The sequence below is a fragment of the Vanacampus margaritifer genome, chromosome 18, assembly GCF_051991255.1.
Source record: "Vanacampus margaritifer isolate UIUO_Vmar chromosome 18, RoL_Vmar_1.0, whole genome shotgun sequence".
NCBI classification, from domain to species: Eukaryota; Metazoa; Chordata; class Actinopteri; order Syngnathiformes; family Syngnathidae; genus Vanacampus; species Vanacampus margaritifer.
Window position 1 is genome coordinate 9,526,821 of NC_135449.1, and position 16,010 is coordinate 9,542,830.

At 42.0% G+C, this 16,010-nt stretch overlaps 1 protein-coding gene across 2 annotated transcripts in view; it reads left to right on the forward strand.

The window, feature by feature from the left end:
- LOC144038918 (heparan sulfate glucosamine 3-O-sulfotransferase 3B1-like) overlaps nucleotides 1–14,227 on the forward strand; it is a 33,434-nt gene extending 19,207 nt beyond the window's left edge. Inside the window, exons 2-3 of one of the 2 annotated variants that reach the window (XM_077551784.1) lie at nucleotides 12,050–12,416; nucleotides 12,486–14,227. In XM_077551784.1, coding sequence (XP_077407910.1) covers nucleotides 12,050–12,416; nucleotides 12,486–12,671 — 553 coding nt within the window. In that variant the 3' untranslated portion in view covers nucleotides 12,672–14,227. Of the gene's footprint in view, nucleotides 1–12,049 lie in introns of both variants that reach the window. The other variant, XM_077551783.1, reaches the window with a different exon arrangement.
- The last annotated feature ends 1,783 nt before the right edge of the window (nucleotides 14,228–16,010 follow it).

The window sequence follows — 16,010 nt, forward strand, 5'->3', positions numbered from 1 at the left end:
TTGTAAACTTTGAAGAGTGCTAATGTTACAAGAACTCAATTCCTCTTCCCCCCACAGATAGTCATTTCGTTCTATTAAAAACTGTTGTTCTAACATTATGAGATTGACATAGGTTCTTTTGGGAGGATGAGGTTATACTTTTCAGACATAAAAACAAATAAAAGAATATAGTTGTAATTTTTGGACTATAATGTCATAATCCAGCAAAAGTAAAAAAAAAAAATTGAATAACAGCATATTTGAAAAAAGTCAATCTCAAAAAGTAAAGTTGTAAATTCATGGGGAAAAAATGTCAAGAGGTTTCCAGTTTTCTGTTGAGTTGTTCTAAGTGGAGAGCATCCGTAGTTGCTAATCCCGTCTGTGGCGCTTTCGCTGTGGCTTGGCACGAGGATGCGGGAAGCGACGGACGCTGCCAGGCGCTTTGTGTTTCCGAGCCTGGGAGAAATGGGACGAGGAATGGCGGAACACACGGAAAAGAAGAGCCGGCATAATCGCTTTGACGCTCTCCCGTGTCACGCCGGACTCTCACGCCCGCCTCGACTTTCGTCGCTTTGGACAGAAACCGGAGCTGGGTGCTTTGCACCGGCGGCTTTTAGCTATCTCGTAAACTTGTTGCTCCTCAGCTAGCAAAAGCGCACGCCTCCGTTTTAAAACTTTTACTGTCAGATATTTGGCTTTCCTTGCACTTCGGCTCTCCGCTTTCATACGCAGATGAGGTTTCACTGCTTCACACCCTTTGGCGGCCCGCGGGTAATGAATGACACACAGAACTGTAAAAAATTAGAAGAAAAAAAAAAAAACGAATGTCATGTGGTACATGGGAAGGGCAATATGAAACACCACCTCAAATAATTCTTTCAACTATTATCGTAAAATGATAACGCAAGACTCCACGTCAATATATCCACGAGACTGTTTACGTGCCTTAGTAGGTGCTGCTGTTTTGGTTAGCGAAAGTTAACATTCACGCCATATACAGTATTTTCCCCAAAAAGTCATATTTAATAAGAAAAAAAATAATGGTAGTAACATTGCTCGTCACCTTCATTCCTTCCATCTCTTCAACAAAGAAAGGGTTCATAAAATGGGCTTAATAAACAAACTTAGATGAAAAAATAGCTTCTTTGATGGTGGCATATGTCTAAAACTATAAAATGACTTGTGATAGTAAGAACTATTGTGTACATAGAGCATATACTGGATACTGTAAATAAAATAATAATAGTTAAAAAAAAAAAATCTTTCTTTTTGAAATTTTCAGCTCACAGAGAGACACCCAGAGAAGCGCATAGCTTTGGTGTTAGAGTTGCATTCCGAGTCGACAGGCGGCAGAAACATCTTGATTTGTTTTGACAGTCACTAACACTTTGAAAGGCCCCCTGACACCAGCAGTGTGAGCAGTCAAGTCGTGCCTCTCAAGTTGTTCCGTCGCGTGTGAAAACTTCAGCAGTGTGTGCCCGCCGTCGTTCGTTTTCAATCAGAAATGTTCCCAAAATACAAAGAAGAGTAACATTTCTGACCACAAACACGGCGACCCTTTTTTTCTTTAGTCCATTGTTCATCCGTCTGGTCCTCTAATTTAAGTCTTTCCCAACTGAGACAATTAATATCGGATAGCCTAAACCTCGGAAAGGGTAAGAAATGAAAAACATTGAAAAAAAAAAGTGCGGCAAAGGATTTCTAGCTAAAGCAATAAGGAAAAAGAAAGAAAGAATAACGGAATGGGATTGTCTTTTTGCCAGTGAAACACTTTTTGTGGCTTATGGATCAGTTATCACACTCGAGCGCTAACGTTTGAGCTTCGCTCACCAAACGGGCTCATTTTGGAGCATGTCGCCATGGTAACCATCCCAAAGACAAAAGCCCATGGGCTAATTATCACAGAGCGAGTGTACCACCCCAACTCCAAAGCTCTATTGTGCACTCCATCATTTTTACTTGATGTATTCAAATCAGGCTTATGGGGAGCATTTTAGCACTCTCAGATTAACTCAGCACGAAAGAGAAAAGTATTGGGTGGCTGCGGGTCGGTGGTAGTGGCGGCCACATTAATGACGCCACATTGACCATGTAAGCCAACATTCCGGGGAGCACAATACGTTAAAAATAAGCTTTGCTATTAAACGTTAAGGTATCTTATCTTTCCTCGAGCCGCTTAAGCCCGCTAAAAGCTGACTTGGCAAAGAGAGGAAGTGTCAGTGAAGCTAATCCTGCTCGAGTGTCATCGCCGCAAAGTGGGTCAGGCAAGTATGAAAAAGTAATGCAAAGGCTCGGAATATGCCGTGGTTGCGGGGCCGCGAGAGTGCACGGTGTGCTTAGGAACGCAGAGCGCCGGCTAAAGTGCGAATTCTTCAAGTCACAAACAAGCTACGAGTCATTCTAATAGTGAACTTAAAAGACAACTTTGGAAACTAAGATTGTGAGAAGACGACCAAAAACACTGTTGGCCATTCTTTCGTTTCCCACTGTTGGTTTGGAGTTTGACAGCTAGCTTGTGCTAGTTAGCAACAAGGCAAAAAAAAACAAAAAACGATTGTATGATCTCATTGTTGCACTCATTAGTGACTACGTGTTCATTTATTTTTACGTCAGAGAACCAATATCATCACAACAACCATGGATATGAGTTGTAAACTGTTCCCTAATAAATAATTATCGTGTGCACAGCAAAAAAACACTGTGTATTTATCAATACGTAATATATGCAGCGTTGCCAAATTGGCGACTTTCTCGCTAAATCTGGCAACTTTCCAAAGACTCTTGGCGACTTTTTTGGGGGGTTAAAAGCGACTAGCGACAAATTTAGTGACTTTTTCCGGTGTTCTGGAGACGCTGACGTGACACATCATTTAACTCTTTCACTGCCACTGACGTTTAAAGACGTCAAGTAAAAACCTACGGAGCGCTGCCAATGACGTCTAAAGACGTCATCCAAATTTTTATTTATTTTTTTGAAACGGGTGCGGGCAAGGCTTCCGGAGCTGTGGTGAAAGTTTCCAGCCGGTCTGTTGTGCCCAATGACTATTTTTGGCCCCTAGAGGGCAGCGATGACTCTCTTTTGACAAGATCGGGTGGGCATCAGTAGAGGCGGAGCTAGAGCGTCGAGCAGGAGATGAGAATGGAAGACAAAGGAAAAATGGCGGCCGGTCGCGAGGAGCTCACGCCCGAGCCCTTTTTTTCAAAGACCAAAAGCATCGCTGAAAGAGCACATTGTTGACGACGATGATCATCATCGATGATGAAGATGAGGGTGGTGACTCCGTGGTTGGGAAGCATTGACGCGGCAGTAGAAGACGTTAGATGGAGCTAGATGGAGGAGGGAACGGGCAATGGCGAGCGTTTGCAAGCAGCTCTACACTTACAAGACGAAAGGCATCGACCAACGCTAAAAGAGTACATTGATGACGACGATGATCATCATCGATGATGATGAAGGTGAATCCGAGCTTGACGGCGAAATTGGAACCGCTGACGCGGCGGCTATGACGGTGTCGTAACGCGGAACACAACCGAGCACGCACAGGCGGACGTTCGATCGGACGACGGAGAGTGCCCCGAGTCCAATGCATATTCATCGGAGGAAGTGTGTAGAGTCTGCTACTTGCTTTTTATTCCCCGGAAAAAAAGGCCGTCAAGAAAGTGTAACGTCTGCACGCGAAACGAACAATGAAAGTGAAAGTAATCTGTTGTGCGAATCCTGCTCTCTCTCCTTGCACGCAGGAGAGCGTTACAAAAAGAAAAACTGTATTTGAAACATCCACATAATTGTAAGTAGTACCACAGTTGCACACATTTGTAAATAGTTTGCGAAATTGTTTTGTCAAATTGTTACACTGTTGAATGGAAATAAACGTATTTTGCAATCAAAAAACACTTTTTCATTGTTGGTGAAAGCGTTTTACAGAAGTAAAGCACTATTTAGGTGTTTGTGGCATCATTCATGGACAAAAAGAAGTGTACAATTCACTAGAGTGCATGAAATATCGTTTCACAAAAAGCCGTTTTTCTCCGCTTTTTGTTTCAAAACAGAGAATTTCGGTGAAAGTAACCATTTTCTATTGTTGATTACTGAAGAACGGAATAAGGTAGAAACAAAAATTTGTTTCTGATGAAAGATGAGAGTCCAATCTTTCATTTGGTAGTATGTGTGTTTCCATAGTCCAAACACAACATTTTCTGTGGACCTTGAAAGATCACTCAAAATGCTTAAATCGGCTGGCAGTGGGGACAACCCGTTTCTGAAAACGTCTGGCAGTGAAAGAGTTAAGGAGTTTATTCACTTTCCTTTCTTTGGTCCTTCCTCGGGTCTCCTGACAGCCTCACGACTCTGGCTGGAAGTGTTCGGTTTAGGTGAACGGTATGGGATTTTTTTAATAGGTTTTAGGTGAACTAATGAATACACACACACTCGCACGCACGCACGCACACATACAAAATTTAAAAAAATAATAAAAAACTTTTTCTTTTTTTTTAAAAGAGAGAGCAATGATGATGACATGTCAAATCGGTAAAATCTCCAGAAAGAAAAAAAATAAAAATAAAATAAAATTTAAGGAGTTTATTTAACTCCATTTTTGCCTCTCCCACAACGTTATTCCTCTCTCCTACAGCATCCATTACAATTACATGCAAACTAACCAATTATGTATATTAGGCAATGACATTTTTTAGTGATTTCTAGCGACTTTTAGAACAGACAATAGCTACTTTCTTTACTGGGGAGATGGACAAAAATAAATATATGTAAACAGTTGGGAACAGAATATTAACCTATTCTAAGGTGACCATATAAAAAAAAGAGGACACTTAGGATGCCTAAAGCCCGTATCCAACTGTGGGGGCAAACGTGGCACGAGGCTTTATCAGCATGTTGGCTTCTCACATGCTGGTTCATCGAGCCCCCATCCCGGCTCTAAAATAGCACCCTTCTAAGTTGAATGATGACATATCTGTGCGTCTTTATCCTTCCTCACCCTCAGCCATCTTCCTCACGCCGCACCTCACTGATACGCCGCCCAGCTGAATAATTCACAGAGCATGTTGCCGTAAAGATAAAGCTTTTTTTCTTTTCTTTTCTTTTTTTTTTTTACCCTCCTCCCTTACGCAATAAACTGGGGACGGACTGGCACAGCACAGCGTGGCGGGAAAAGAAAAAAAAAAAAAAAGAAGACAGATCCTGTTGTATAAATAAATTTATAAGGACGCACCGGCAAAAGCTAACTCTATAAAAATTTTACTCTGCTGGATGGCGGCAGCTCGTTCAGTACGGGAAGAAAAATGAGGATAAGCTAGAGGGCAAGGTGAGTACTGTATTTATTTTTACAAGATGGTTTCTACTGTGAGAGTGTATGACACAATATTCGTTCTCATAGTCCATTTATAATCCATTTCTCACAAATAGCACGTCTGATGATTATTTTTTTTTCTCCCCGTTCCCGCATGATTTACGGGGCCTCTAATATTTGAGGGTGAGATGGAAGTTTTCCAAGTGGCGCCCCCAGATGAGATGAATTGCTGTGGCCAGAAGCCAGAAGGACAAAATCGGCTTTTTGTATGGATTTTTTTTTTCTGTGGCAGAGAAAACTGCCATTCTAAAAATGAATATTTGCATAAAGATGCCGCTGGACACATTCGGCAAACCCTCGACGAGAACTGTACCAAAGTAGATAAGCATATCACGGAACACATTCATGTTATGGCAGTTGTACAAAGTATAGTAACAAGCAGACATTCCCATTCATTTAAGCCATGTGGAACTCGTTGTGAAAATTTCAAATTAAAAAAAGCTAAATCTACACATTAAAACATAAGGCAAAAATAATGGCATTCAAATATTTAAAAGAAATTGGGAAAAAGTCCGCTGATTTTTGCCAATTTTTATCTCGGCTGTAAAGTCAGTAGATAAGCAGAATAACCTTTCAAGAAAATAGATACAGGGATGGATGGTTTCTTTAAAGTTGAAAACCACCACATTGGCACACAAAAGCAAAACTTTCCAGAAGTGGGGTGGCGCATGGGAACCGTCCGGGGGTAGGAAGCAATTTGGAGAGACTAGACAATTACAAGATAAGAGAGCCATCATCTAGTCGTGGAAAAAAACATGCGGCGACACAGTCTTGGATTCATCCGCCAGGGAAATGACAAGCTCCCCCCCTCCCCCTTTTTTTTGGGGGGATAAAAGAGCAAACAGAGATAACAACGTCACTCGGGCGGAAAAATTTGTCAAAGAAAAAGTCCGTTTTAGAATAACAGGAAGTTGATAGTGAGATTGTGGATGGATTGTGTGGGACACATTTGAACTGATGTCAAAAATACTCACAGAGACGTATGACGAATATGCTTTAACGTCTTTTGGAAAACGCTGACTGTTCTTTCAAGGTTTATTTGAATTAGTTTGAAAATTTGCCGTTTAGGGATGAAGTGGCGAACGATCAACTGCTCGACGACACTGAAACGTACACAGTTTGATTGAAATAAATGCACAGCGAATGTGTCATAAATCCATTTTAATGTGTTGTGGTGACAGATAACATATGCTGAAGCAGAAAAACAGGCGCTACCTCAGTGTCGTTGCTACGCTATATAGTTGCCTGGGGGCTGACAATGTATATTTCCTATTGAGTTCATATTTGACGACTATGATGAATGGTATCCAGATGTTTGCTGATACTGCTATAAATAAAGAACTTCAAATGCTAGGAAAGGTAGCATAAACATCATTCATATTAATATAGAAGTCATATTATAATATAACATAATGAAGATTGGGAGTAATTGTGGAACAAAATTGTCTTCACCAGGTGTGTCTATCAGGAGTAGACTCACTCAAAACTGTCTCAGAAAACATAGAAGTCTGACATTTTGTTTTAAAACAACTTTCACTTAGCAACATTAAATTTGGTGGTCTATTATGTCTGGAAACTAAGAGAGGAAGAGGATTAGGGCCACTGAAGAGGAAAAAAAAAGGTTGGCAGGATTCTGACTTTATTCTCAGAATTCTAATTTTAATCTCAGAACTCTGACTTTAAAGTCAGCATACAGAATTCTGAGAATAAAGTCAGAATTGTGACTTTATTAGTGCTACTATTATTCTCACTTTAAAGTCATTATTTTGAGATTAAAGTCAGAATGACTTTACAGTGAGAATTCAGAGAATAAAGTCAGAATTTTCACTTTAAAGTGAGAATTCTGAGATTAAAATCAGAATTCTCACTTTAAAATTGAGAATGGTCACAATTATTAATTTAAAGTGAGAATTCTGACTTTAAAGTGACAATCCTGCCAAACTTTTTTTTCCCTCTTCACTGGCCCTAATTCTTTTCCGTAGGTAACACACACAAAGTTTGTCATTTTAGTTTCAAGCGGATATTTAGGGAAAGGTAGCAGATTGAGATTTTTAGATCAACTGCGCTAGAGTTTGTAAGCATACCACGATCACCTCTTGCACAGGGTCTCTCGCACCACAGTTCACAAAAATGAACCAGTCTAAATGAAAACATATTTGGCGAATGACGATTATTTTTGCCACACTGTTACCTCTTTGACTGCCAGACGTTTTCAGAAAAGAGATGCCGTGGGTGCCAGCCGATTTAAGCATTTTGACTGATCTTTCAAGGTCCACAGAAAATTATGTGTTTGGACTATGGAAACACACAAACTACCAAATGAAAGATTAAACTCTCATCTTTCATCAGAAAGAAAAAGTTTGTTTCTACCTTATTCCGTTTTTCAGTAATCAACAATAGAAAATGGTTAGTTTCACCTCTGTTTTGAAACAAACGTCTTTTAACGTCTTTGGCACTCCTCCATAGGATTTTACTAAACGTTATTTAACGTTTTTGGCAGTCAAAGAGTTACGCAAGGCAGGTAAAAAGCTTGAGTGTTTAAAGCCGGGAGCGGTGGGCTTCCCCTTCACCGCACGGCAGCCTTTACTCTAAATCACAGCCGCGACCTCCTCAGCTCGCATCCACTGACCTGGAAAATATGCGGCGGGGTCCAAGCCTCGGCGAGCTGGCCTTTGCTTGGCCGGCAAACAGCAGAAATATTGAGCCAATTACAAGATGATTATCTGCTGGCGGTGGCTGGGGAGCGCGCTGCGGGTGTGAGTGTATTTATGCCTGCCTGGCAGCGGGAGCGAGGAAAATGAATCAAAAGGCCTGCCATGCGAAGGAGAAGCACTTTTGCCTCCTTACCGCCACTTGTCCATTGACAAGACGCTGGCTCCCATCCAAAGGCTTTCGTTTCCTGGAAGGAAAACACCAGGAGGCGGCTGCCGTATTGTCCGCGAGGCCTGGTGGTGCATGTAGGCGTTGATTTTGCGGCTTTCATATGACAGGCAGACATGAGTCACGTTCATTTACAAGCGATGCATCAGACCGCTTCTTTTATCCTACAAAGGCAGCATTGAGAGATGCACCGCGCTTGAGCGTGTACGCTGGATTTGGCCTCTGAAAAAGCAAGGGCATGCCTTCGAACCAGCGAGTCCTGGCGTCCCATTCGTTCTTTTCCATCTGTGACGTCAAAGTCCTGACAGGTTCACAAGACGTTCCTGCGCCGGCGTCCAAATTCCTCCAAAAGTCGGCTTGTTCTCACAGTTTTTTCTTGTTCCTCTCCCAACGCAAAAAGCGAGCCAGCAAGATGTAAGGTTGATTTAAAGCGGTCGGATGAAGACATCAAAGTCAAACGTGGAGGTGCAGTAAAACACTTCCTTACATCACTGACTGCCGATAAAAACTCTCCATGAGGTAAAGAACTGAACTGTAAACAAATTGCAAGGAGATGACTATTCAAACTCTTTCAGACTGTCCACCTAAGCAGGTTTTTTTCCCTATCTTGTGTGTTAGGTACCGATGCAGGATAGTAGATCTTCTTGATGACCCGTCCGTCCGTCCGTCCGTCTTCTTCCGCTTATCCGGGGTCAGGTCGCGGGGGCAGCAGCTTTAGCAGGGAAGCCCAGACTTCCCTCTCCCCAGCCACTTCAGCCAGCTCATCCGACGGGACCCCAAGGCGTTCCCAGGACAGCCGAGAGACATAGTCTCTCCACAGCGTGTCCTGGGTCGTCCCCGGGGCCTCCTGCCGGTAGGACATGCCTGGAACACCTCCCCAGGGAGGCGTCCAGGAGGCATCCGAACCAGATGCCCGAGCCACCTCAACTGGATCCTCTCAACGTGGAGGATGATAATAATAATAATAAATCTGATTAAATCATAAGATGTAGATATATTCCCAGTGAGCATCCATCAATGCTCCGTCAATCATCATCCGTCAACAAAATGGGCGTCCGTCATTAATGGCACTTCCATAAATATTGGCGAAAATGCCCACCTCTGGTTTCCCCTCTGATGCACCAATTAGCGAAGAAGACAGTGTAAAAGGGACTTTGGATTTGATAGGTGGGCTGTTCCATTCAAGCCACAGGGACTCAAGTTGTTCAAAATGGAAAATATATTTTACACATCGGCCATTAGATGGCCTGCTTTCCTGCATCTAACGACGATGCAAAATGGCAGTTGAAGATGACTCTGCAAATTTGCCGGCTTGAGAGGGGAGAACAGAAAGTCGTTAACAGACTCACTGGTCACAGCGTCGTGCTGAATTCGACCTCTGAATCAGCGTCTTTGTCTCTCCGGGAAAATAGTCGCATCAGAGCCACAATGGCAGAACAGGGATTTATTTGGTCGACAGAAATCCCTGAAGTCGTCAAATTTAGGGTTAAATCCAACACTCCAATCCCCCATCTGGACCTTACACCAGTGAGTCTAAGCCATTGTGCCGCGAAAGATCATCAGGAGTGCTCCGTGAAATTATGAAATTTCTTTGTTCATCCATCTTTGCAAGCAACATATTGTATAGCGAGAGAACGGAACAAAACCGGTTAGATAAGAGGATAGCGGGAAGCCTTGCCTAGAGTTAGTAGGATTTAACAAGTTTAACACTGAGACTCAACGACCCTGTTCTAGATGCTGATGTTTAAGCTTTGATGAATGCTGTCTGAAAAATCACAGGTTGAATAAGTTGCGCTTTTGCAGTTACGCGTCCGTGCCAGGAAGGCTGCGGAGAATGTATCCATTTCCCATGACTGCACTTCCGGATGCATCTGAAATGCTTCTTGCAATAACTATAAAATTTACATTGCCCCAAATACGCGTGATGACTCGCTCACTTGTTTGGCTTCCTGTCGCACACCACACGCCGCCATCCACCTCGCTGACCCTGAAACTGCCCCCACCCCCCCATGAGCGGCCCTTAGCGCCCCTGGTGCCTTTGCTACATTGACCACAGAACAAGCGTGACGCTCACCATCAAATATGGATGCCTCCTTTAGCGCAGCCTCATCTCTTTTTCATACGCCCAATAATGTTCTCGTGTGAGGTTGCCGTAAGGGCGCTTTTCCTCGAGCTGGAATTAGCGCGCGATTTGTCAGTGCCAACATCAAGTTGCTGTGAGTTTTTGGGGGAAATTAGCGACTCATGTTGTACGTACACCTGAAGGGCTTACTGTATTGTTTTTTGTTTATTACGGTCTAAAGCGGTTTGGATCCGTAAATTCTGACCACTCATTTTTGTTTTACCAATATTCCGATTTCATCAGTAAATCCTGACTTAACTTTTGGGTCACCGCAGTTTGGATCAGTCAATCCCGACCCTTCATTTTCAGTTCACTGTGATTCGAATTAAACCCCGATGCTTCATTTTCTGTTAAGATCAGTGAATTCTGATCAGGCTTTTTTGTTCCTTCTGAAATTGTTCATGAGAAAGTAACACAAATTGCGAAAATTTCGTTCCCCATCCTAACTCATGCCGTTCTTTCCTGTACATTATGAGAAAGACATATTCAACACTGGCCATTCAATGGGCAAGCCAATTATATCGTGGAATTGCAACGGGTATCCCACCAACAAACTGTCCAAGAATCTGGCTATTCAGAACCCTACTGTAAGGTACTTTTGGAGAGCTAGCTAACAGCGAGAAGCTACAGAGTTGCGTTTGGTTGGGTTCTTAAGCGGGACGTTCGACCAGGCCACTTTGTCAGCTTGAGTCTTCGCCTGCTGAGGCTGATGAATAATTGACATCTGCATTCTGTACTTCGGTGAATTTTAAAACTGCATTCTGCAGAGGTTCTAAATGGCAGAGAGAGACGGTGTTAATCATTCATGGCTTGCTTTTTACCTGCATTGCTTCGGGTCGCCGGATGAGAAGTGCAGAAAGAGGCGTTGGGACGTTTGGCCAAGAAAATGTCTTAGCGTAGCTTTGTCGGCGTAAATATTTGAGTCTGGATTTATGAAGCGGCTTTCATCGGTGGGGTTTTCATTTCGGGGAGGTTTGGAATCAACGGTTGGACAAGTGGAACTGTTTAGCTCCTGGATTCTAGCGGACTGCCCCCGCCCGCCACCTTATTTCAAATAAACCTGGTGATGAAGCGCAAGAAGTGAGAAAAACACGTGTGGGGCTGATGTTGTTCATCTTTGGTTTAAACAGGTGATCAATTATGCTGAGAGGCCCTTTAGACTATCAATATTTCATAAGTGGGCTTCACATTGGATGATAGCGAAAGTATCCTCTTTCAAAAGTCCCCCTGAGAGCAGCCAGCTTGCTTTCATAAACCCCCTACAGCTACATGGCGGCGGAATCCTGAAGGTGTTCACCACAAGAATGTCCCAACATCCCGGGACACGCCGACACTGCAAGAATCAATATTTGCTCACACTACTCCCTCTCAGCTGACACCTGATCAAGATCAAATAAATAAACGTGGCCCCGTGTTATTCTCGACTGATTGAAGCCGCAGCAGCCCCCGTCATATTTCCGATGTCCGTGTGAAAGGAAGCGTCTATCCATTTTATACCTGGGTCAATCTCAGCACTGACGTACTACTTTCCTATTTAGACAGGACTTTGGCAGCATCTTGTGGCTTCTGATGAGTGTTTCAGAAAGAGCATATTTTTCTGTAAATTGTTGGGGCTAAGTTCTACAAGTTAAAATTTTGTTGTAGGGTTAATGGTTGTTGGGTAGTCATGAGACTCATTCTTTCCCATCTCTTGTCCTGGCAGGGATCTAATGCCCAAGACCTTGGAGGGCCAGATCACCATGGAGAAGACCCCCAGCTACTTCGTGACCAAAGAGGCACCTGCCCGGATCTCGGCCATGTCGCGGGACACCAAGCTGATCGTGGTGGTGCGGGACCCGGTCACCCGGGCCATCTCGGACTACACGCAGACGCTGTCCAAGAAGCCCGACATTCCGTCCTTCGAGAGCCTCACGTTCAAGAACAGGACTACGGGCCTCATCGACACGTCGTGGAGCGCAATCCAGATCGGCATCTACGCCAAGCACCTGGACAACTGGCTGCAGTACTTCCCTATGGAGCAGATCCTGTTTGTGAGCGGCGAGCGGCTCATCAGCGACCCGGCCGGCGAGGTGGGACGCGTTCAGGACTTCCTGGGCCTTAAGCGCATCATCACTGACAAACACTTCTACTTCAACCAGACCAAGGGGTTCCCGTGCCTAAAAAAGGCCGAGGGCAGCAGCAAGCCCCACTGTCTGGGCAAAACCAAAGGGCGCACCCACCCCGTGATCCATCCTGAGGTGGTGCTCCGCCTCCGAAACTTCTACCGGCCCTTCAACATGAAGTTCTACCAGATGACCGCGCACAATTTTGGCTGGGATGACTGAATGCGGCGAACGACGATGTGCCTCACCGCGGTTGGATTATCAGGGAGAAAAATGGGAGATTACACATTCGCTTACAAACTAATGTTGTTGTTTTTTTCCCCATCAAAGTGGCTACAGCTAAATCTGAACGTCAAATCTGACGATAAAGCTAACATTTACATTTTGCTGTGTTTTAGGTTGAAATGAAGCAAATGTGCTTCAGAGCAAAAAGCTTTTAACTACTTTACTTTAAACCAGATTTAAAATGAATAAATGCTTAAAGTAATGTAGCATAATGTAAATGAAAAGTATACATTTAATAAATATAATGCAAATAGTTACATAAAAATAAGAATAAAATATATGGTAGTAAGACATAAACAAGATTTATATTAAAACGTGTTTTCCACAGAATCACATTTACGGACAAATCAGACCAACAATAACCACTGAATATCAAAGCCAACATTTCTATTTTTCATGTTTTTTTTTCGGTTTGAAACAACGGGGTGAGCTGTAGCGTTCGTAATAAATACATTTAAAAAAAGACTGTAATTTTAGTAATTATTTTACGTCGGCAACAAAATATCAACACAAAAATCAGACGCTTACTTAGCGAGGGACGAACTTTAGCATTTAGGGTTCATTCAAGGTCGCAAATGTTCACCAAATGTTTGATAGACGTTTACCAACCGTTTTCTTTTTCTTTTTTGTTGCAAGGAGAAAAGCTGTCAGCGACCATCTTTGCGACCTTGAACAAACCCTGATGAAAAATCAATATCCCCTATCCTGCAAACACTTACAAATGTTCGCCGCGCAGTGTGATACAACGCTTTAAAGTTAAGTCAGCAAAATTAATTGCACCTTGGAACTTGAAATAGTCCTTTTTGAAGTGTCAGCTAACAGCAGATGTGTTTGATTTGAAATCATAAATTCATCACTTTAACCTCGTATTTTTGGCCTTGATGTGGAAAATGTGTTGTTTATCCTTGAAACCTCAAAGTGATGCCATTAAATATGCAAAGTGTGACATTGTGTTTCTGGAACAATCAGAATCAGATGTTTATGGAAGGGTCTTGTGTGTTTGTTTGATTAACGCTTTTTGTTTCAATTGAAAAAAAAGCGTTGACTGATTTTAACGCCACATACTGTTTTTTGAAATCCGACATACGTAGCCGCTTTTGAAGCTTAACATTTTCTACCGACAAAAAGTATTTTTGCAAATGCATGTATTTTGAATAACTCTCGCATCTAACACTTCACTCTGGTGTGTTTACAGCACACGCTTACATTTCACTTCCACTCTCTTGTCTTCCTAAGCAGCTTTTTTTTTTTTTTTCACGCTCGCCGCCACCCGAGCTTCCTCGTCCCGAAGCGGGACTCCAATTTCCTCGGACGTGCCTCCGCTCGATGTCACTTTTTAAAGCCTGTAGGGTCGCGTGCGCGGCTCGCGGAGCACAATGGACCGCTTGTGTTCCTTCCTTTTGTTGGATGTGGACTTGCAAGAAGCAGATGTGCATCAAAAGAAACACAATCGTTGAAGGGTTTTCTTGTTTGAATAAATGTTGTTGCAGACATTGTTGTGTCTCGAGTAAATGTTCTCCGCAAAGAAGCAGGAAAATAAGATGGGATTAATTAGAAAAAAACATTTTGAAAATACATGCTGGGATTTGAATCCTATTTCCCAAAACATGAAGCATTTAAACCATTAAACGTTTAAACTGCACGAAAGCAGGGATGGGGATCACTCATGATTATAAACATTTTCACGATGGAACTCTGACTGTGTGCCCTTGGTTGCCTTTGGGCCCGTTTTTATCCCAGATGACCTCCTAGAGATCTACTTTATGGGAAATTGGACTTTGATGTTTGGTATTAGTCTTTGCCTTCAGTAATGTCCTTGATTTTTTTTTTTATTGTATTGGTCTTAGGCACTATCCACCAATTTTCTATGCCACTTTTTCCTCACTCCCAGCTCCCAGCCATTATCACTGAAGCAACCCCCTTCGCTCCCGGCTGTTTTACTGGATTTTGACAGATTTTGCAAGGTGTTCGATTGCTATAAAAACATGGAACCTACCAAAAGAAAAGATTAGAGTCTCTTCTTTCATCAGGAAAAACTACATTTGTATCTCTTTCTGTTTTCTAGCAATAAGCATTCAAATTTAGCTAAGTTTCATCATTATTCACAAACCTGTTCAAAACACAAAACTACATTTGTATCTCTTTCTGTTTTCCAGCAATAAGCATTCAAATTTAGCTAAGTTTCATCATTATTCGCAAACCTGTTCAAAACACTGGGAAACATAGCTTGTTGCAACATGGTTGATCTCTTATACTCTGGTGTCACCTGCTAGCTGTTTTTTGTAATAACTACCATTGCTTTAAGTGACCTCTTAACTCATTCACTGCCATTGACGGCTATAGACGTCAAAAAATCATTTGAAGTATTTCTATTAGTTTAAAAAAAAAATCCCACTTTTGTTAACAAGAGTATGAAAATCGCGATTTTTTTTTGTACATTTAGAACAGATATAAAATTTGTGATTAATCATGAGTTAACTAGTGAAGTCATGCGATTAATTACAATTAAAAATTGTAATCACCTGACACCCCTAATTTTTAAATAATCTTTTCATTTTTTTTTTTAATAAAATAATTTTTTCCAATTTTTAATAATCTTTTTTTTTAAAGAAAAGATGAAAAATTAGCAGCGTCAGGCGATGACCATTTTTAATCGTAATTAATCGCATGACTTCACTGGTTTGCTCACGATTCATCACAAATTTTATATCTGTTCTAATACAATAAAAACAATTCTAGGTTTTCATACTCTTGTTAACAAAAGTGGGAAAAATGTTAAACTAATAGAAAGTAGTTCAAATGAATTTTTGACGTCTATAGCCGTCAATGGCAGTGAATGAGTTAATGTCAAAAGCTGTATCAAAGCCTTCTGTATGCTCCAGTATTTAAAAAAAACAAACATTTAAAAGCAAAAACGTATAATTACGTTTTAGGGAGTGCAGGACAAAGTATTAAAAAACGTATCGTATACGTTTTTGCGCTAAGGTCTAGCTTTGACTTGGGGGGGATGCCAGTTGACTTAAGTGAGAAGCAGGGTACACCATGGACTGGTCGCCTGCAAAATGCAGGGCACATGTATATCAAGACAATGAGACCATTCATGGACAATTTAGTCTTCAATGAACCTAACATTAATACACAGAAAGATGAGAGTTAAACCTCAACTCTGAAGAAGACATTTTTACCACTTTGACACCGGCTGTAAGAGGGTCTTAAAATAGTTGTCGGTACTGGTCTTCGGTATTTTACTTTTTGGTATTTGTCTTTGCTATTGTT